At 42.7% G+C, this 23,400-nt stretch overlaps 1 protein-coding gene across 1 annotated transcript in view; it reads left to right on the top strand.

Annotated features, from left to right (window-relative positions):
• The window catches only part of ABCC4 (ATP binding cassette subfamily C member 4 (PEL blood group)), a 257,587-nt gene that overhangs the window by 175,639 nt on the left and 58,548 nt on the right, over window positions 1-23,400 (top strand). The window contains exons 21-23 of the mRNA XM_075563536.1: window positions 17,469-17,619; window positions 20,370-20,489; window positions 22,156-22,266. Coding sequence (XP_075419651.1) covers window positions 17,469-17,619; window positions 20,370-20,489; window positions 22,156-22,266 — 382 coding nt within the window. The remainder of the gene's footprint in view (window positions 1-17,468; window positions 17,620-20,369; window positions 20,490-22,155; window positions 22,267-23,400) is intronic.

The following is a 23,400-nucleotide window of genomic DNA, read 5'->3' as shown; positions in this document are numbered from 1 at the left end:
TGTGCTTTGGGAGGAGAGCACACAAAGGTGTGGCGCTCTGGTAATGAAAAGAGGTGGACTTTGGAGTCTCCATGTAAATTGGAAAGCAGGCTAGAATTGAGGGAATTGAAGACTATACTTATTACACAGCACTGGCTAACAGCAATATCTGTTTTTTGGTAAGCCCTCGGGCTTGCCATGGGCTTATCTCATAAAGAAGCCAAGCTGGAGGTGCACAGAAGACATACTGCAATGCTGCTCAGACATGTTTTGTTTAATCTTTCTTTTCTTCAAAATTCACAGCGGCTTCCAGTATTAGCAATATTTTAAAGTCAGCTCATGTATCAAAGTAGAACATGGTTCTTCACAAAGAACCTTATGAAAGTAAGAAATGAAAGTAGGAAATGAAATAGAAGGCAGTTGGTCCTAATATATTTGGGTTTCAGAACAACAACAAAATCAATAATTAAGACTCTTCTTTCAATGTTTAACTGCCTTCCTGATACCAGAGCACAAACTCTAGGTGCATAAATCTAGTCCTTCGTTTTCTGAAAACTGTGTTCAATTTAATAAACAAAGCCATATAAAATAACACGTAGCTCTGCCTACACATTTGGGCAGTTTAATTGTGACCACTGAACAGTTTGAACTGTTGAAAGTAAGGTTGATGCTGTGTAATATAAACACTGTCCACCTAAGTCACAATTTAAAAATTCCTTAGATAACAAAATGAAATTGAACCGAATAGTAGGTTAAAAAAAAGATACATTATGACAAATCATGAAAATTTCTCCCAAAGGTAAACATTAGGACTCTGATGTGTACATTTTTAATTCTTTCAGTATTTCTTTTTCCTCTAGCTTGTCCTCCCTGTTTCTCCCCTGCCCCCATGCCAAACTTTTATTGAGCCTCTAATATGTGCTAGTGATGTTGAACTGAAAAATAGGGAAACTTTTAATACAAGGTTTTGTTGCCTATCTCCTGTGGATGGGCTGGGCATGATGCTGGAATTAAGAGGAATTTACCGTATATACTCTTGTATAAGCCGACCCAAATTGCCGCCCAGTCACCTAATTTTGCCATAAAAACTGCATTAAAAATGTGCTGAAAACCTCAGCTTATACTCGAGTGTTTATGGTACTTCTTGTCTTCCATGAGGCACACCCTGCTGCTAAAAGAGACAAAATCAGCCCTTGAAGTTCTGTGTGACAAGCCTTGTGGTAGAAATCATGCTGATTAATGCTTTAGCACAATATACATCTTATTTCTCGTCCCAGCCCTGCCAGTTACAGTTCCATTTTCTTGGGGAAGTCCGTGGGAACTTCTGGTATAGGCGGTTGGAGATCTGATTGGGGGTTTGAGAGACTCCTTGGCTGGGTGTAGAGATTGAATGTTCCCAGTAGTTAATGCTGAGAAGGGGCTGGTAGGATTGCCTGGCGAGGGTGACACATTTTGGGGGACCAGGTGAGAGCCCCTTAGAAGCCCCAGTATTTAAAGAGGACCCAGAGAGCAGGCAGCCACGCACGTGATCAGAGCAGGGAAACCCGTGCTGGAGACGGGGGACCATGCGCACACAGGTTTGCGCTCATTGTCACCTTTTCTCACGTGTCCTCTTAATTCCTCAGCCTTTACGGTCGAGCAAACGTTCCCTTCCCTCTGTTATTGGGGCCACGATCGATTTTGAAGCTGAGTGACCCCATGACAGGAGAACTGCCTCCCAGGGTTTCCTGGGCTCTCGTCTTGCTGGGGGAAGATTGCCAAATGTGGCCCCCACAGATTCTCTCTGTTAGCAGCTGTAAATGTGGCAAGCTCCGCATCTCCTCCCTGCTGGGCATTTTCTCTCTCTAACGCCCGTCTGTAGTGATCTCTGTCACACAGCAGAGGAAAATGAAGCCAGACTCTCTGCCATGGAGCTGATTCTGATTAACCCTAGAGTACGGAGCAGAAACTGCCCCTGTAGGTTTCTGAGGCTTGTGTTAGTCTGGGTACTTTAGAGAAACAAATTCATAGAACTCATGTACAAGAGAGAGTTTTATATAAAGAATACGTGCACATCAAGAAAATATCCTAGCCCAGTGCTGCCGAAGGCCACGAGTCCAACATTAACCCATATGTCCAACACCAGTCCATAAAGTCCTCCTCCATCTCACAAAACACATGCAATGATGCCGACTGCAGGAGGAAAGTCGAGTCAGTGAATTTTTAAACATCTCAGCCCTGGCACGTCCATCACGGTAGGTCCATGTGCTTCTCCTCGAGGGGTGTCTTGCAGGAAGCCAGCCTTGCCAGCTGAAGCATGGAACTGACTAAGGTAGCTACACCCTGGTCCAACCATCACAGAGCAAGAGACCCAAGAATTAGAAAGGCGAGCTTCACTGAGCCCTTTCTCCCTCCGCCCTTCAATTAACCCCACATGTGTTTGTCGACCAGGTTGGCACAATAAACTAATTACCTCAGGAGTCTAGTGACTTATCTTGCTCCTGCAGAGCAGTTGGTGGTTTTGAACTGCTGGCCGTGTGATTAGCACCCCAACATATAACACAGCACACCACTAGGACTCTACAGCAGAGAAAGGACCACTTGAAAGACAGTCTCAGAAACCCACAGGGGGTTGCTGTGTGTAGCATTGACTTGATGGCAGTGAGCTTGCTTTGGTTTTATATGTATACATTCATAAAATCACACACATAATAAGTGGGGGAATCTGTTCATGGAATTATATTACATTGTGGTAAATATCAGAGAAACTTGTCAGGCTGGTAACTAGCACCTTGTACGTTTGTGTCTCAGATATCTGTTGTCCTTGTGGACATTCATGGTGATTTTGCCACCTGGACTCCCAAATGTCAAAATCAGTTGTTTCCAAAAATAGAGCGCTAAGCCCTGAACATTGAGCATATCTCATATCAAGATCACCGTCCTGTCTCAGGACATGCCAGGTCACAAGTCACATTGTGTTGGAAGTCTCAACTATGTATACAACTCATGGCACTTAAAATCACTACATGTCATTAAAATCACTGCATCCAAGAAGTCTTCCTGTCTTCTTAGTCACCAGACAAATGGAAATGTGCTTGTCAGAGCCAGAAGTTGGAAGTAGGCATGCTCTTGATTTATTTCGGTTTGAATTGGGGAGTCCCGAGTCTGTGAACTTGCACCCAGCTACCTTGACAAAGCACTGTAATTTACTGAGGGAAATAATTACAAAACCTTTCTTCCTTAGACCCCGCCTCATTTATGTCACCCGCCTCCCCCATGCCAAAAATCCCCCCTCCCAAATTCAAGAGCTTGACTGAGCTTAAATAACTGACTTTTCATATCCTTTCATCCAACACAAAGAACTAATCCCAAGGCTACTTGAGCCACCAATGCAGGTAGTGGCAGGGACCCCCTCTCGATGTGTCATTCCCTCTTCCACGGGCACAAGACACATTGCCTGCAGCTTTGTGAAGGGCAAATGCCCCAGCAGAAAGAAAATGCTGCGGAGGTCTCTCCAGTCATTTCTTTCTGGGGGGTGGGGCGACCAAAAAAGCTGCTGCATCTGGAGATTGAGAACAAAGGCAGCCTAAGACTTGGGTATAATAGACTCGGGCCACTCGCTTTCATAGAAGCAAAAGAGTGGAACTGCCTTTACTTGTCTCGTACCACTGACCCTTGCATCGCTTTGTGGAGAGATGTCAGGGAAAGTGTGTGGAAAACATTCCAGCGGCTTTCACTTCACAATGACTTTGTCATTTTGAGATGGCCACGGTGTGTTGACCCCTCCCCCCACCCCCTCGGTCCAGTCCTCACTGGACAAAAGCGGGTGTTGGGGCGCTCGCCTTGCCCTCATTTGAAAGATCTCTGTTTTATGAACCGTTTCAAAGTAAATTCACCCATTGTCACAGAATCGCGGTGTGCTCCTGCTTTTAAAAACCTACAGAGGAGTTCTCCTCTGAGTTTGCAACAGGGTAGAATACTCTGTGCAAATGCCAACCCTAGAGAGACCCCTTCCTGCAAGCTACCAGTGTCGTTGGGATTTCCTTGTTAGAAAAAGGTGGACATGATGATATATTTACAAACACTGCACCCTCCAGCTTCTTAGATCAGCGTGAGAGGATTCTCAGAGGCCCCAGCGTTGTTGTTTTTTCTTTTCCATTTTCAGTGAAAAATGAGAAGGTTGGGGCTTTGGTTTTTGGGAGGTTTCTGTCACCGGCGACAACATCGGTGTGATGACAGTTTATCACCAGGCACCCACCCCAGCTTCCTAGGCTCACACCCGTGTTGCAATTTGTCTGCCCCAGCATGTGTGCTCCCGTGATGATGTTGGTAGTTTCACAAAAAGCGAATTAAGACCTAAGAGGGAAGCAAGAACAAAATACTAAGGCTCTCATTTTCGTGGAGCCTAGTGGTGTTCTGCAAAGCATAGACTGATACATTCTTGGCATTATTAGATGAGGTCCGCTGCAAAATAATAGCATCCATTCCCAGCTCTCGCTCCCCCTGCCGTTTCCCAAGCATCTCTTGGAATGACAACATGGACCCTTGTCTCTAGACAGCACCTGGACAATGGCGCCCCGTTTGCCTATTTTGAGACCTTCAGAGTCCCTGCATGCTGTTCTCCCTTGTGTTTATCTGCTCTGTCTTCTAATGAGTTTTCTTGATCAAATGACCAAGAGACTCATGGGTTTAGCCAATTTTAGTAAAATCTTGCAATTTTTCTTTTAAAACTACAACCCTTAAGTCACACGTGGAACAGGACAGTCTATACTGCCAGGCAGAACCAATCAGAGGCACCTAATAACAGCATACTGCCCTAGGGGCTCTGTGGTTTGGTTTGAGACACCACTGCTAAGAATGTGGGTGGATACAACTGACCAGCATCTCCACAGCATTTGCTTCTGTAAAGGTTAATCCTTGCTGCTGAGTCAATCCTAACAATGACCCTAAAGGACAGGGTAGAGCTGCCCCAGATGGTTTGCAAGGTTGTAATCTTGGAATGATTATGACCAGCCGCTGGGTTCAAACCAGTGATCTCGGCAGCTGAACATTTCACTACCTTTCCCAGTTCCCATCTAAACCCATTGTCATTGAGTCCCTTCGAATGCATAGTGATCGTATTGGACCTAGTAGAAATGCTCTAGAGAGTTTCCAAGGTTGAAATATTTATAAAATCAGATTTCCACATCTCCCTCCCATGGAGGATCTGTTGGCTTTGAACCACTGACCTTCCGCTTAGCCGACTGTAATGCTAACTATTATTTGGCATCAACTTTATCCCAGTGGATTGGCCAAGGGCTTCCCAATAATACACTGTCTGGACGATTGTAATTTTTTTCAAGTCTTAAAATCAGATAGTAAGCTCCCTGACTTGGTACTTTAGCATTGTAGATGTCCTTTTCCATACACATTTCAGAATCGACTCATTAGGTCAAAAAAAATACCTTTGCCAGCTTTCAGCATGGACTTTCAGCTGTAAGATGACTGGGAAATGGGTAGCCATTCTAAGACGGAATCTTGCGATTATGAGTAAGGAATATCTCTCCATTCATCGAGGTCTTCTTTAATTTCTTTCAGAAATGTTTTAGAACAAAGCCAAAATGCCACACAAAGGAACTCATTTTACCATAACTAACATAAAGTAGTACAAACCATTTCCTTGTTTTTCTGTTTAACGACTATCTATTAGGCTGGGTTTTATTAGAAAAACAAATCCAGAGACACTCAGAGATGTGTAAGAGAGAGCTTTATATGTCGGAGTCGTTATATATCAGGGAAACATCCCAGCCCAATCCATATCAAGTCCATAGTCTGTCACTAGTCCATAAATCCCTCTTCAGATTCACACCGCTACATGCAATGATGCACAGTGCCGGAAGATCACAGGCAGTGGATGCAGTCGTGTTGATCCAGTGGCATTGGAAGCATCAATCACAAGGCTCTGGCAGGTCTTAACTGCCTAGCTCACCAACAAGAAGGTGAAGCAGTGGGGGAGGGGAGGATTCCCAGGACCCTACTTTTGAGGAAGCCACGCCCACAAGGAGACACCATCTAGCTGTAACCTCATTGACAGGTTAGAATCCAGCCCCACATTTCAAGTTGACATAAAATTATATAACTGCCACAGACTATATGATTACCAGTGAACATTTTTCTTATTTCTGGCATTAATCATTTATGTTTCTCTCGTTAATTTGCTGCTCTCTCTCCATCAAGGTAGCTCTAGGGTTTTCAGTGTTGTTGATCTTTTCAATGAACTAAGATTTTGCTTTTTCTGTTTTCTTTTGTATGCCCACTCCTCACTTACCTTACATTTACAATTTATGACAATAGAAAAAAAACCTACCGTATATACTTGAGTATAAGCTGACCCGAATATCAGCAAAAGTAATTTTACCACAAAAACTACCCCAAAAATGTGCTGAAAACTAGGCTTATACACGAGTATATACTGTACTTTTAATTTTTGTGTGTGTCTGAATGAGGATCCAAGGCAGGAGTTAGAGGAGATGAGGGGATTTTGTGAAAGGGCTCAGGGCCACAGAGGCCACCAGTGGTACCAATTCCAAACCAGCCGAGCCCCTGGGCAAGGTGGGCAGTCCAAAGAGGCTGGCTGGCCCTTGGGAAACAGTATGAACAGGAACCATAGGAGTTGGGCAGGCTTAAAAATCTTCTATTCCAAAGAGGCATCTCTGTCACCTTCCCAGCCTCCTCTTGGCCCTGAGAACCTTCAGACCAGGGAGTCGCCCACCATCTGAGGTCTGTGGAATGGGAATGTGGAGTCTCAAGGCATGGGGACCCCCAACCACCACTACCACTCTGAACCACTGCAAACCCCGCAGTGGAGGTGGGGAAGGAGACCTGTCATACTGCGTGGATGGGTGCCTGATGGGCGTTGAGCTGGGTGGGGATGTGGTGGATGGGTGGCACTCAAGCGCTGAAGATGAAGCATGGCTTAGCCCGTCACAGACTAGTGGTTTTTACATAACACCTTGGCCTTTGGAACCTACTCATACAAATTTGGCAGATTTCTATTTTGTTGATTTCTCTTCTTGCGTTTATTTCTTTTTAGAACTGTTGCTCTTAAGTGCCCTTGTGTGGATGGGCTACCACTCTTTGCTGCCCAGTGTACATGCGTGGTCAGGCACTGTCACGATTGTCTTTCTGTTTGATCCTACTGTCGCAGTCACCGTATCAGTCCATCTTGTCAAGGGTCTGCCTCTCTTTGCAGCGCAGACTCTACTCTACCAAGCACGATGTCTTCGTCCTGATGCCATGTCCGAAGTACAAGGGACAAGGGTGTTTCTAAGGAGAATTGTGGCTGCAGTTCCTCCGAGTTGATGTGTTTGTTCTTCTGGCACTCCGCGGACCTTTCGGTGTTCTTGACCAGCACCACCATTCAAAGCTCAGTTGCTTTCCCCCGGCTTCCTTCATCACTGTCTGAGACATACCACGGCTGGATCAGGCCCACCTCCATCTTCAAAGTGACGTCATTATTCTCCAGCACTTTTAAGAAGTCTCAGGTGGCAGATTTGCCCGATGCAGTGTCATTTGATTTCCTGGCGGCTACTTTTATCCCACGAGCATTGTTTGTGTCATTCAAGTTAAGCGACATCCTTGACAACATCAGTCTTTTCTCTGTTTATCATGATGATGTGTGTTTGTTTGTTTGCTTTTCTCTCACCTATTTTGGTTTAATTTGCTCTAGCTCCCTAACTTGAATATTAAAATAATCCGTCATGATTTTTTTGCCTCTTCTATTGTAGGCCTTTACAGCTATAGATTTTTCTTTGTAGCTACATTCTTATGTCATGACGTGTTGTGTTTTCAATTCAGATTAAATGACTGATATTATCTTTTAGTGATGAGTTCTTTAGGAATATACCACTTCATTTCCAAAGACTGAGGGATGTTCTTGTTGTCTTATTGCCAGTGGTTCCTCATGTCTGCTATATTCAGAAAAATGTAATGAGTCTTCTCCCTATGTCCCTCGTCCAACATTGTACCTCGGTAAAAGGTTGAGTGTGCAATTAAGAAAAGTGTTCTATACTTGTTGAAGAGTCCTGGTAGTGTAGTGGTCACGTATTAGACTGCAATCCTCGTGGTTGGCGGTTCGAAGGCACCAGACTGAGCTGTGTACTCCTTTTCACAGTTCTATTCCTGGAAACCCCCTGGCGCTGCTCTGAGTCAGCATTGACTCGATGGCAGGGAGTTTGGGATTTTGTTTGTTTGGGTAATTGCTGGCATAACCAAAACTAATTCAGGGCCATCAAGTCTAATCCAATCCATAGCTGCCCTTTAGGACAGAAGTAGCACTATCCCTGTAGTCTTCTGAAACCGTAAATCTTCATAGGAGCAGAAAACCACATCCTTCTCCCAAGGGGCACCTTGTGCTTTCAAAATGCTGGCCTTGCAGTTAGCAGCCTAACCCTTATGGTGCTATGTCACCAGGGCTCCTTAGTTTGGGGTAAATGGTATTGAAAATTGTAGGTGAAGTTGATTGATAGTGTTTTCATCTTTAGTTTGCTTACTGAATTATTTTTGCTATTGTTCTTATTGAGAGAGGAGCGTTAAAACTTTCAACTATGACTGTGCAGTTCTGGATTTTACCCTTTACTTTTGCCAATATGTGTTGTATTTTATTTGAAGATGTTATTAGGTAACTATGTCTATCAGTATTTCACAAGGAGTTGACATTGAATCAAGGTGAAATTTCCTTATCTCTGATGAGTCTTTGTCTTGAAATCTGTGTTCACTGATATTAATTTAGCCTTATTAGCTTCTTTCTATTGGAGCCCTAGTGGTGTAGTGGTTACGAGTTGGGTTGCGTTCCTCATGTTCGGCAGTTCGAAACCACCTGCAGCCTCTAAAGAAGAACACTGGGCTTTTTACTCCGGTAACCAGTTAGAGTAGAGGCTCAAAAACCCATGGGGTTGCTATGAGTTAGCATTTTATAGTCTTTTTCGTGCGGTATCTGTTTCCACCCTTGTTCTTTGTATAATATTTTAAGTAGTTCTTATAAGCATTATTTAGGTAGCACTTGCGTTTTAAATCTTATCTGCTTTTTATTTACTTTGTTTAATCCGTGTACATTTAATGTAATTATTGAGCTACTCTTTGGATGTTTGTTTTCTATTTGCTCTTTGTTCTTTTCTTTTTCCTTCCTAATTGAGGATGAACAGAAGTTTTCTGGAATGTTCTTGTGTTGCATTTTGAGCTACCACTTCTTATAAGACTATTTCTCACTATTATAGAGTTTGTAATCCAAGTTTTCAACTAGGGGTTCTTTCAAATACTGTCTTGTCGACTGCATAGTGAAGAACATTACCATTCCCTGTCCTTTCCCCTTCTATGGTCCACTTTTTGTATTGTTTACTTCTATATATACTTCAAGTGCAACAATAGTGATCTTTGTCTTTCAAATTTTTCTCAGTAATATTTTAAGGAATTTTAAATATTTGTGCATCACATAAACATTAAATAATGGTGTTTTATATTTATTAATATCTTTACTTTTTTCTGTGTGTCATAATTCCTTTTTGAATTTTGGATATCATCCAGTGGCATATCCCATCAGACTGAAGAACTTTTAGCATTTCTTGATGATTACCAAATCTCTCAGCTTCTCGCTCTCAAATTTGTGTAATGCAAATGTCAATACTTAAAGAAATGATTTGAATTTTAGCCTGACATAATTCCATTTTCTTCCTCCTACATGTTGTTTCTGATGCATTTTGTGGCTTATTTTGTCAAACTGCCTTTAAGGTTTCCTCTGTCACTGGTTTTCATCAGTTTTTCTAATTTTAATTTTTTATCATTTTATTGGGAGCTCTTTGAGACATTATAACATTTTGTAGTTTAATCACTTGAAGGAGAACTCTACAATTGCTACCATAAGTGTACAGAAACGTTTTCTTTCTTCTTGCACTCCTTGATATCAGCTCCCCTTTATACCTCCCTCCCCCACCCAATCCCTCAGGAATCTTTATTTATTCATTTATGCATGCCGGCATGCCTTGTCTTATACCCTCAGTTTTATTACATGTGTCTAGTTACTGTTTGGAAGTCACCGAGATATCTTGGTGTAGGAGAGTTTAGGTAATTTCCCATAGTCATATAACTTAAGAGGGTTGAATCCAAGCTTATTCTTTTAATCTGTGCATAACATTCCATTCCACATACATAATTGATGTACATTTGAAAAAGAAAAAAAAGACGTTTTACTTGCAGTGGTTTTATGTATCAATGTGGTTCAGCTTTGGTGTCCAGTTAATAGGTCAAACACTAGTTTAATTGTTGCTGTGGAGGAATAGTGTACATGTGGTCAACATTTACAGCCAGTAGATTTTAAGTACCAGGGTTTCATCCTTGAAAATGTGGATAGGTTACATCCAATCAGTTTTGCTTTAAGAGTTTCCAGAGCAGAATGCTGCATCCAGACTTTAACATCGAAATCATACTCTTCAGACTCTAACATAGAAAAATGGAATTGAAAGCAAATGGGTTTTTCCCCCACATTTTTTTAAAAAGTCTCCTTTTATTTTCCTTTCTCTACATTTAAAAAAATTCTTGTGGACTTACGTATATTTCTATCTGGTCTTTCCAAAGAAGTTGCCATTCCTAAATTCTCTAACTCATAGAGCAAAGTTAAGCATGAAAAGAGAATTAATAAATGCTAGCTGGTAGAACTCAATAATGTGTTGACTTCAATCATAATTGAAATAAAACATAATAAGAATCACGAGTTTAAGCCCAGAATTAAAATGCCTCCAAGAAGGTAGCTGGAAAGAGAGCCAAATTTAACTTAAATAAATACATAAAATTCCACAGAAACCTCTGCATATAAAACCAGGTTGTATATTTCACAGGTTCCGCATCTGTATTTGAATTGTGCTAAAATCATCACATTTTCCCCAGGAAGACTTCATCTAGAATTAATACTGCATTCTAATAGTATAGCTTATACCATAGTTTTTTTCCAAGCACCATTTTAAAAACATGGTCCTGTTTGCTCCTTTGGAAGCACTACCAAAGGGCTCACATTCCTGTAGGCATCCGAGGTATCTCCCCACAACCTTCTTTAAACTCAGTTTCATAGGATTCTGTTCCTGTTCGTCTTTATGAAGCTTGTGCCAAAAAACATGTTTTGTATAAACAGAAGGAAAAAAGGACTTTTATTTTAAATAAGTAAATATGTCATCTGTACTTCTGGCTAACTCTTGCTTATTTGTACTCTCATACTTGTATTAGACATAAAATTAAATATGTATTTAATCATTAAGACCATGCAATCAGAAGACAGTTTTAATATTTGTTTATTAAAATATAAAATCAGAATTATTATTATTATAATATCAAAGGTACTTGAAAGCTTTTAATTCTACTGTCAGACTTTACCAATCCAGTTCCAAATTCTAATAAATAAAAAATTCCCAGAGTGCCTTCAATTATTGACTTTGCAGACAATCTGACCTAAGTGTAATAAACACAACAATGCTTACTTGTCAAGAAAACCCAGGAAGACATTCTTCTGACTTAGAGGGGGAAAAAAAAAACACCTGATTTTATTTCTTTTTATATAAGAAAATTGCTTACTGATGTGGGTGTTGGTGGAATTCTTGTGTCTGTTTATCTTGGAACATCTAAGATAAAATTTTATCTAACTGAAATGACGATCGTATAGATAATGCTGCTTATTATCAAGGAGACACCAAAATTCTTTGAATAGGCTATAGAAAACTCTAGGCACAATTAAGGGACAAAATATTCCTAGCACGCCATACTCAATTCCCTTCTACTACAGGAGGCATAAACAGTAAGGGAAAAACATAGAGGGTTCATTAAGGCAAGTTCCTCAACACATACTATTGCACCTTACATTTACGCTGGCAAATGGACGTTATATTGCTACTCTAGCACCTTGTGTGTCTCCAGGAGTTCACGTGTCTCTTATCTCTAGGGGTTTCTCTCTGGAATGCCCCTCCCTTTATCATCTTTGTTTCCTGGGACCTCACCCAACTCAGCTCACCCCATTAATCCAGAACTTTATGGAATGCTGAGGTATATAAAAGATGTGCATAGATTCTGAAATTATTTTCAACATCATCCATCGTAGCTTACAAAGCACATATCCCCAATGTTTGGAGCAAAAATTATAGCCAGTACATTTTGGGGTCATAATTAAGGGTCACTATGAGTTGGAATGAACTGTGCCACAATGGGATTTCTAATATTCTAAGTAGATTTTTGAAGCAAATAGTTGAATTATATGAAGAAAATGTCGCATCAGCATTGAAAGAAGACTTTCTAGCAACCTGTGATATGCAGATGACGCAGCCTTGCTTACTGAAAGTGAGGAGGACTTGAAGCGAATTCATCAATCAATATTTGCCATATTTACTCTATAAAATAGGAAAAACAACATCTCAAAAAAACCAACCCAAAACATGACCATCTCAATAATTTCAGAAAAAGCATTTCACAAAATACAATCATCATAGATAGTGATGTGATGTGTACGAGCTCCCAATAAAAAGATTTTGAAAATATAATAATCATTAATAATTGTTTATAAGTCCTTCTTGGAAACTAGGACTACGAAGATATTTCTTTAATCTGATAACATCTCTCCAAAAGCAAGCTAACAAACAAATCAAAACCTACTATAGATACAATTTTGATATTAGAAGTTGCACTTACAGGGGAACAACAAATAACGGTTCCTGGGGGAAGAGCGAGGGATTAAGGGGAGCTGATATGAAGGAATTCAAGAAAAACGAAAATGTTTTGAAACTGATTGTGGTAGCAATTGATGCGGTTGAACTATGAAATGTTATGATATCTGTAAGAGCCCCACATTAAATGACACGTAAATTAATAAGAATCCAACACAATGTCACTATATAGGATGAATTGTATTTTTTATTCTAGCAACAAACAGTAGAATGTAGAAAACTTTAAAAGGTGCTATTTACAATGGGGGATAATCAATTATCTATAGTAAAATCGAGGGTATTTACTAACCAGACTTCTCTGTTAACACTATAAAATGTTAATGAAAGAATTTAAAGAAGACCTCAAAAGATAAACATATGAGCATAGAGTATGTTTATGGATCATAAGACTCAGTGGTATTAAAATGTCTCTTCCTACCAAAATGATATATAAATTTAATAGCAACATAGATCCCAACTATGTATTTTCAAGAAATTGCTAAGTAAAATTTATATGAAAATAAAAAGAGCCAAGAATATTTTGAAGATGAGCATACGTGGACTTACACCACCAGTTTTTAAGAAACAGCTACTGTCTTTTAACCTCATGCTGCCGTCACAGAGTGAGCATTGACTGGGTAGCTCTAAGAACAGGAGTACAGAAGGCTGAATTTGGGGCATGGCTCCAGAGAAAGGTCCCTCCTTGTCTGTTTCAGTTGCTGAGTTAAGAGCAATGCTCATCATTCCTTTGCTTATAGATGGTAAGTGTTGAACTGCTAATGACAACACCAGTAGTTCAAACCTACCATCTGCCCTGAGGGAGCGAGACGAGGCTGTTTGCTGCTTTAAAACTGTACAACCTTGGGTACCCTATATAAGGCTGAGATGAGTTGGAACTAACCCAGTGGCAGTGGGTTTGATTTTTTTTTTTTATAGTGGTCCCAAGGGAACCCTTGTGGTGCTCTGGGGTAGGCATTGCATTGCTAATTTAGGCAGGCGGTTCAAATCCACCAGCCCTTCCACAGGAGAAAGGCGAATCTGCTTGCTTCCTGAAAGATTTACCGCTTCGGAAACTCTGTGTATGGTCTCCGTGAGTCAGAATTCACTCTGGCGGTGAGTTTGGACCTTACCTGCCTCAGTGAATCTTGGGTTCACCTAGTATGAACTGCTCCTGATTTTCTCCACAACCCCCAGGATCTTCCTGGAGAAGTTAGCACAGCCGCTGAAGTCAATGGAATGTCACCGTCTACATCTGTGAATAGAAATGACTGTTTTTATTTTTCTCACTTGAGTGCTGTTTGGGAGGTGGCTCTCTGTCATCTGATTAGAGCGAGCTCTGAGAAACATGGCTAAGGGGTACCTCTGTACGGTCTCCCTCAGCTAATCTTCCCCTTGGAGCTGTGCCGGAGAACATTGCAGTGAGTGCCAGATGATGCCAGGGCTTGTTTGGGGAGCAGCAACAGCAAATGACATAGAAAATCTAGTCTTTCCTCCAGAGTGGCTGGTCCTTTCCAACTACTGCCCAAAGCTTAACCCACTATATCGCCAAGTTCCTCAAAACTTCTGAAATAGTTTTAAAGAACTCCCTCTCCCCCACCCCTGTGGTCCTTCCCACACACACTCACACCCTACATATCCTCCTACTAGTGTGTGCCATGTGCTTGGATCATGGTTTTTTGTCCATCATTGATGATGAGTCTCAGTTTCAGGCTGTGCCCTGTTCTTCTGTGTGTCGCACTTCACCCTAACCAAGAGGCCAGCACTGGGTTTTGATAGCAGACAGACACTAAAATTGTATTCATGTCACCTGGAGTCATAGACCCAAGCCTACGTTTCTTGATACAATTGAATACTTAACTCAGCATCATCTGATGGGTTGGATCTCTAATTCCGCTGCCGTCTCCTTCGACCAAGTTAATGTTCAGTTTGGGGAGCGTCCAAAGTGATAAAAACTGACACTAAACTTCTATTAAACCTAACTCTGTAACATTAACTTGTGAATACAGACGTTGGAAACAGAATATTCTCGATGCAAATTATCCTTCCATCGCCCCAAAACTATGAGCCTTTGGGCAAGTTCTTCACTCTTCTGATGTTCCGTTTCTCCATTTGTCAAATGAGGGTTTTACTGGCCTTCTGAGTGATGGAGGATTAAATGAATGTTCATAAACCCATTAGCCCAGTGCCTGGCATAGAGTACATGCCTGATAGATGGTGGTGTTATTATCGTTACCCTGTTAATTAGAGCATTTTACTTTATTTTTAAAGTTCATTGTATTGGGGTCTTTTATAACTCTTATCAATTGTATCAAGCATATTTGTCCATAATGTCATTATTACCTTTAAACATTTATTTTCTATTTGAGCTCTTGGTGTCCGCTCCCTCCTCTCCTTCCTCATAACCGCTTGATAAATTATAAATTATTATTATTTTCATTTTTTACACCGACCGCTGTTTCTGTGGTTTGTCCCCCTGGGTATGGGGGTGGTTATATGTCCATCATTGCAAACGGTTCCCCTCCCTGCCCTCCCCTCCTCTCCCCACCTCCTTTCTACCCTCCTGGTATCACTGTTCCCTTACGGTTCTCTCTGTACCATAGCAGCTCTGTACAGGACGTTGCCCTCAGGGATAGGTGTACTGTACTGATATGGCGTCTAGACACTCACTCACTCTTTTTCCTTCTTGGTTTGCTTCCGTGTGTGTGTGTGTGTGTGTGTGTGTGTGTGTGTGAGAGAGAGAGAGAGAGAGAGAGAGAGAGAGAGAGAGAGAGAGAGAGAGAGAGAGAGAGAGAGAGAGAGAGAGATATGCTGGCCTCTCCCCCACTTGGAGGTTTGTTTTGTCCTCTGTAGCACATACTTTGAGGGTGGGGTCAGTTTGTCTCTGATTGGGGCTAGCCCTGAAAGTAAAGCATTTTAAGTTCCTATACTAAAGATGGAAATTTTTAAAAAACATTTTATTAGGAGCTCATACAACTCTTATCACAATCCACATATATACATACATCAATTGTATAAAGCACATCTGTACATTCTTTGCCCTAATCATTTTATTTATTTTCTTTTTTAAAAATATTTTATTAGGGGCTCATACAACTGTTATTCACAATCCATACATATACATACATCAATTGTATAAAGCACATTCGTACATTCTTTGCCCTAATCATTTTCAAAGCATTTGCTCTCCACTTAAGCCCTTTGCATCAGGTCCTCTTTTTTTCCCCCCTCCCTCCCCGCTCCCCACGGAAATTTTCATGCACATTAAGATTAAAATCTCTTAGACAATGTAAATTGTTTTCTCATTCTCAAATCTCTTCCTAAGGGTTTTCAGCATTATCCAAAAATGATCACACCCCCTCTCCATCTCTTCTATTCTCCATTGGCCTTATTGATGAACTATGAAATTCCTTAGGTAAAGGTACTTAGAGGGAACCATTAAAGATAAGCGTTCACCAATACTACCTTGCAAATCTGGCTAGACCAGAGGATGGTCATTGGTATAGATCGCCACTGGAAACACAGGGAATCCAGGACAGATGACTCTTCCAGAACCAGTGATGAGAGTTGCGATGCCTGGAGGGTGGCGAGAATGTGGGGTAGAAAGGGGGAACTAATTACAGGAATCTACACATAGCCTCCTCCCTGGGGAAGGGACAGCAGAGAAGAGGGCAGGGGGGGACGTCAGACAGGGTAATACATGACAAAATAATAATAATATGTGAATGATGAAGGGTTCACTAGTTGGGGGGAGTGGGGCAGGAGGGGACAATGAGCAGCAGATATTAAGGGCTTAAGTAGAAGGCAAATGTTTTGAGAATGATGATGGCAACAAATGTTTATAAGTTTTTGACACCATGGATGTATGTATGGATTGTGATAAGAATTGTACGAGCCCCCAATAAAATGATTTAAAAAAAAAGAAAATACATATTTCCAATGGTCTTAGGAACCGATACACCATTCCAGGTGGGTCCGCCCACATGCAGATATGCCCATCCATGAGTACTCAGACGGAAGGCTGTTACCCATGGGATACCACGCTGCAAGACAACATTTCATTTATTTGTCCTTAGAACCAAATATTTCACAAACAAGCTTAAGTTTGTCATAGCGACTCATCGTGTGGCCTCAGCCCATGACTTGTGCCAAGTAACCTTGAACTCTTTTACTTCCCACTCCCTGTACTTTGGTCCCTCGTCCGTAAGATGGGACAATCCTTCTCCTACTTTCAAGGCTGCTGGTGGTGAGGCTTCAGAGAGTTAGTACGTGTGAAATGTTTATTAAATGACCACATTCACCGCCGTCCCTCAGTAAATGTTACCTATAGAGCATTACTTATGTAGATGACCAAGAAAGAGGCACTCCCACTAATAAAGGTACATATTTAATGTTTGCTTCTTCGTTTCTTCACATAGACTGTGCAATTAATCAGGTTTTTATCCCCACCAATGCTCCAGTGTTCTTCATCTACATATCTGTCCCAGATTTCCTACAAACTCGTGGCAGTTGGGGCTTCATGTTTCCTAACCCTGTTGAAGCTCGATGTGTGTAAAATGGGGGGAATACCAGCACTTACCTCCTGAGGCTAGTGTTTCAGAGATCAAATGCCTAGAAAGCTCTCACCATCGTATCGGGCACGTAAGGATCTGCAGAAGCAGCCCATCCATCCTTTTGTCCATTTGGCGATGGAGAAGCATTCCCTGCTACTCCACGTCTTCCGGGGGAAGGTTTGGTCCCGATGAAACCCCATTCTCAGCACCCTTGCTGAGCAGCCCTGCCCTGTGCTTGCTCTTGCAGACGTTTCTGCAGGTGGTCGGTGTCGTCGGTGTGGCGGTGGCAGTGATTCCTTGGGTGGCAGTCCCCCTGATCCCTCTTGCCATCATTTTCTTCATCCTTCGGCGGTATTTCTTAGAAACCTCAAGAGATGTCAAGCGCCTGGAATCTACAAGTGAGTATTCGGACAGCTCTCGGGTTGGCATGCCATCATGAAGAAGACATCCAGTTTTCTGAGCGACTCCATCTTCCAACATTTCCCCCAAAGTTCATGTGTACTAGTGCAGATTCATAGTGAATCCCGAAGCGGGGGCAGGCGTGGAGGATGGACCTGGATAAGGTTCTGTGGGATTGGGGTACCAGGAAGATGGAGCGCTGCTGCTTCGATCACAGCACACGCCTCTTCCCAGAGAATGTACCCTCGGTAAACATAAAGAAGTAAAATATTTGCTCATTTGGGAACTAACGTAGAACGAAAATACGGACATTTCGTTTCCCTCACCGTACCGGGAATGGCAATGAAAGGAAAATCTTAGGAAAAAGCACCCACTCAGTGCTGTGGAGTCGATTCTCACTCATAGCAACTCTCAATACAGTGTATCCAAGTCTCTAAATCTTTCTGGGAGCAAGATAGCCTCATTTTCTTCCTCTGGAGTGACTGGAGGGTTTGAACTGCTGACCTTGCAATTAAGAAAGAGGGGGAAAAGGAGGTGTCAAAAATAAGAGTCCTTAAAAAAATAGAGTCATATGTCAAATAATATTTTACTAAAGGATATTAATTTCACATACTGGAGGAAAGTACTAAGTTGCCTTTGTTAAAGGTTTAAACAAGATTAAGCACCGTTCCTTTAGCCTCTGGTGCAATTGGATGTAATATTATATATACTATATGGGGTTTTGTTTTTTTTAAAGTCATTCAAATGCATGGACCTAGGAAATCATGCCTCTGGGAGGACATTGGAAGAGAAGACTCAGCGTATAACCCATTTAGTCCATTGCTATATTTAGCATTCTAGTTTGGATATAATGGTATGATTGACCGCTCTGTAGTACAGCTGATCAGAGGATGAAGTCATTCAGAGCACGTCTCACTATGAATGCATGGGCTAACACTCCATTCTTATGAAGAAGGAAGATCATAGGAGAGTAAAATTGTGGGGGGAAAAGACGCTAGGGCAGTTATTCTCAGCCTGTGGGTCGCGACCCCTTTGGGGGGAGGGGTCGACTAACCCTTTCACAGGGTTGCCCAGTTCATTACAGTGGCAAAATTACAGTTATGAAGAAGCAACAGAAATAAGTTTAAGGTTGGGGCTGTGTCACTACCACATGAGGAACTGTATGAAAAGGTCGCGGCATTAGGAAGGCTGAGAACCACTGCTCAAGGGTGATAGCAGAAAAGGGAGGAAGGGATTTGCATCGAGAAACATCAGCTGTGGAAGTCACTGCCAGTGGACCAGGCACCTTCCCAACTCGGTGGAAGGAAACCAGGCCCAGAAGAGAGACGGTGAGTTCCATGGTTCTCAGTACCGGGTAAGTAAGGGGGTTACTCAGGACAAAGGACTTTCTGGTGTTATATATGTGTGGTGCTCTGTGAACACAGACCTCAGAGGAAGCATTGGAATGACAGTGGGTGACAGCATTCTAAAAGTGAAAGGGAAAATCTCTAGTCATGAGTAGAACTGGTTAGCTCCACACGTCCTTGTCTAGTTTTGTGGGAGTGTTTCAGGGCCTGGGTGGGTGGGGTAGGGGAACTGAAATCCAGAAGAAGGCCTGCATAGGTATGGTTACTGACACCTAGAAAGCAGAGGAATCAATGATTCCAGGTACTGAAAGACATCCCATAGTATATATTTGTATAGTTGACCACAGCTAACCTTTTTGTTTTAATGAATTTGGTGGGTCTTTATATTTTAGATAATCAATTTTTAAATTTTAGTGACCTTCCTGTAGGTATCTGAGACTTTGTTTATGGAAGTAAAAAGCCTAGTCATTCTTTCTGCTGATGGTTTCGAACTGCCAGCCATGAGGATCGCAGCCCAGTGCATATCAGCTATGTCACCAGGCTCCTGCTTAATATGATATGCAGTAACAAATGTGCTTGTTAGTATTGATTAGCCCAGTGTCCTCTCCATCTCAGGGTAAACCCATGTCCAAGAGATCAGTCCATGATGTGGCTCCATGCCATCTCATTATTGTTGGCATTCACGTCCATTGTTGAGGCCACTCTGTATTTGGGGTGACTTCCGACCTGAGGGCTCATCTTCCAGTTTTTTGTGACCCGTGAGGTTTTCACTGACTAACTTTAAAACTGAGATAGCCAGACCTTTCTTCCTAGTCTGTCTGTCTTATCCTGAAAGCACAACCGAGACCTGTCTGCTGTGGTTGACTCCGCTAGTATATGAAGTAGCAGTGGCAGAGCACACACGCCGCCACAGTACACACAAGAGGTACGCGGTACAAGAAGTAGACTCACATGAATGGCTAATTATAATTTGTGTGGGGAGGATTCCAACTAAGAAATGATTTTTTTTTTGAAGATGCTACTGACTCAAAAATGAGTGAAGCGAGTTTTTTTTGCCTGGAGGGATATCATAGAAAATTAGCAAAAAGAGTCATACTGGAATAGGACCAGGAATTTGAATTAGCAAAGAAAGAATTTGGAAGATTAAAATGTGCTCAAAGCAGGTTTTAACCATTTCTGGGTCGTTGCGGTGAAATGCATCGCGAGCAGGAGTTTGAGCGTGAAAGTGGAATGTTGCCCTGGAAGAGCTCTTCCCCCTGCGCCTCTTCTGCTTGGACCCATCCCCAGACCAGAGGCTCGGGGCCCAGGCATCTTATTTGATCCGGCAGGTGTGTGACTTGGCCAGTGAGAGACCACCGACCTCGGGAGGCGTCACTGAGCTTTCTCTGTGTTTGTTCCCCCAGCACGAAGCCCGGTGTTTTCCCACTTATCGTCTTCTCTTCAGGGATTGTGGACCATCCGGGCATACAAAGCTGAAGAGAGATTTCAGGGACTCTTTGATGCGCACCAGGATCTGCATTCAGGTCTGTGAGTCTCCCGAAGTGGCCCCACAGGATCGATCATAGGCTGCATTCTTCATCTTGGCCTCTCTCCTGAGGTGACCGTGTTGGCGGGCTCCTCTCCCACGGTCCCACATCCATCACTTTGCCTTTTCGCCGCCTCCCTCTCCCCCTCACGTTTGACTCATTGAAATCATCGGCGATACTCTTGCAGATTCCCACTCTCTCTCCCACCCCCACCCTCCCTCCGAGGAGCTTAGAGAGCCCTCCTCTTACTGTGCACTGTGACTTTACGCGGGGGTCAGAAATGTCTTTGTTTGAAAGAACCCAACCCAAAACTAAACTGCCTTCGAGTCAATGCTGACTCCTAGCACCCCTGTAGTACAGGGGTTTTGAACTGCTGACCTGCAGTGAGCCGGACAAGGGGAGTAATTACTGTCTCTGGAATGCAGTGTGAAAGCAGGCATAGATTATACTTCAGCAAATGGTGGTGGTTGTGTTTCAATAAAACTTTATTAGTGAACCATTTACAGGGATCAGGCTATAACCTCCCTGGGGGACGGACAACAGAGAAGTGGGTGAAGGGAGACCGGACAGTGTAAGACATGACAAAATAATAATTTATAAATCACCAAGGTTTTGTGAGGGAGGAGGAAGCGGAGAGGGAGGGGAAAATGAGGAACTGATGCCAGGGGCTTAGGTGGAGAGCAAAGGTGTTGAGAATGATGAGGATAATGAATGTACAAATGTGCTTTACACAACTGATATGTGTATGGAGTGTGATAAGAGTTGTACAAGCCCCCTATAAGTTGATTTAAAAAACCAAACATACAAACATGATTGACACACTAGATGGGTGCATGGATTGTGATAAGAGTTGTATGAACCACTTACAAAATGATTTAAAAACCAATTTTATTAGCACTGAGAGCTGGTAGTCTGTCATTCTTGACCCCTAGGCCATACTTTGCTAATGCTAGAGCATTCAGCAGTGGTAAAAAGTGGCTACAGAAATCAGTTTTTGGCTATCGTATTTGCCACACACTTGGCGTGTGGAATTTGTTGTTATCAGTAGAATTGCCTCTTTTTAAAATTTCCGAATTGCCTCTAAATCTCCAAAGTCCTGCCTTGTTTCTCTGATCTTTATTGTAGAAGATGGCACTTTGAACTCTAAAAGTAGATCCATTTAGTAAAATGTTTTGATACGTGCTTCCAAAGAAAATCCACTGTACTTGGAACCCATGGGGAGAATGAAGGGTGGGAGAAAGTAGAAGGCGCTAGACACAGGAGGAGCTGTCTTTGGCTAACTGGGTTCAATAATTGCTGTCCCGTGAGACTTTAAGGTTCTCCCTGAGAGCCAGCCCTGCAAGAAATGCAAGCAGGAGGCCATTTCCCTTTGTTTTGTGTTCCGCTGTATCTGTTTATAGCGGCTGCATGGACTATTTCAGTGCATGCCTCCCGTAAAGGCACTGTGCTGTTTCATATCATGTATATCAACTGGCTTTGCATCACTTAGCTTTCTGAGTCTAGAGGCTCCCTGGGTGGATCTCCCGCCCCAGCTGTTCCACTGCTGCCCTACTCTGTGTAAAACTGGTCTGCAACCCAATTGAGTGAAGTGCTCTCCCACTTCGTTACAGTTAATATGGTTATTCTGCTCATTTACTATGCGTATTATGTATCCTGAATCCAGAGGCTTGGTTCTTGTTTTTGACGACATCCCGGTGGTTCGCCGTGCGCCTGGACGCCATCTGTGGCATCTTTGTCATCGTCATTGCCTTTGGGTCCCTGCTGCTGGCCAGAAGTAAGTGCAGATGTCTGTAACTATTTATGGAATGGTCACAATTCATCGCTGTGCTCACCGTGATTAAGTTACAGTCTTGCCACCTTGTCCAATGCTATAGCCTGCTTGGATCTCACAATGGTTCTAATAAGTTGCATTAAAGTACTCACAGGGTGTCGGTTTTGCTGTGGGCCCGATTGGAGAGGCTCTCTTAGTCTTGATTGGCCATCCTACGCAGACCAAGCTGATTCTCCCCGTATTCCTGTTGTTACCTGTTGGTTATGAGGGGAGAGGCAAGCTTATTAGTTCACCTGGTGTCCAGGGAGGCGGTTGCCTTTAGGGCTCATGTCATATAATGGAGTAGAAGTCTGGAGCACTACATTGAGAATGTTTCTCAGCAGGAAGGTCTCCTTGCCATTAAGTGGCAACACCACCACAGGGACACCAGGTGGTGAAGGGGTGGTGTGCACATCCTGATTGTTCCCCGGTTACCCGGCTGAAGTACGTTATTGAACAGCAGGACAGTGAGAGTGGGGTTGTTAGGTGCCATACAGTCAGTTCCCGTGCACAGTGACCCTGTGTACAAATGAGGATGGCCCTGGACCATCCTCACAGTGTTGTTGTGTTTAAGACCATTGTTGCAGCCACTGTGTCAGTCTAGCTCATCTAGCTCTTGTTTCCTTGTCCTCCACTTTACCAAGCATGGCGGCCCTCTTCAGGGACGGGTCTCTCCTGACAACTACTCTAAAGGCCGAGAGACAAAGTCTTGCCATCTTTGTCTCTACGTAGCATTTTGGCTGTACGTCTTCCAAGACAGGTGTGTTTGTTCTTTTGGCACTCCGTGTTATTTTCAGTCGTCTTCAGCACTGTGATTCAGATGCATCAGTTCTTCTTTGGTCTTCCTTAATCAGTGCCCGACTTTGACATGTATATGATGCAATTGCAATGACCATGGCTTGGATCAGGTTCGCCTTTCTCCTCAAGGGAACCTCCTTTTGCGCTTGAAAGAAATCTTGCGCAGCAGACTTGATCTCTTGACTGTTGCTTCCAGGAGCATTGACTGAATCCAAGCCAGATGAAATACTTTACCACTCCAACCCTTTTCCCATTCATCCTGATGCTACTTATGGGTGCAGTTTTGAGGATTTGGGTCTT

The sequence above is a fragment of the Tenrec ecaudatus genome, chromosome 11 (assembly GCF_050624435.1).
Source record: "Tenrec ecaudatus isolate mTenEca1 chromosome 11, mTenEca1.hap1, whole genome shotgun sequence".
NCBI classification, from domain to species: Eukaryota; Metazoa; Chordata; class Mammalia; order Afrosoricida; family Tenrecidae; genus Tenrec; species Tenrec ecaudatus.
The sequence above is the reverse complement of the archived record's forward strand: the minus strand, read 5'-3'. Positions and strand labels throughout refer to the sequence as shown.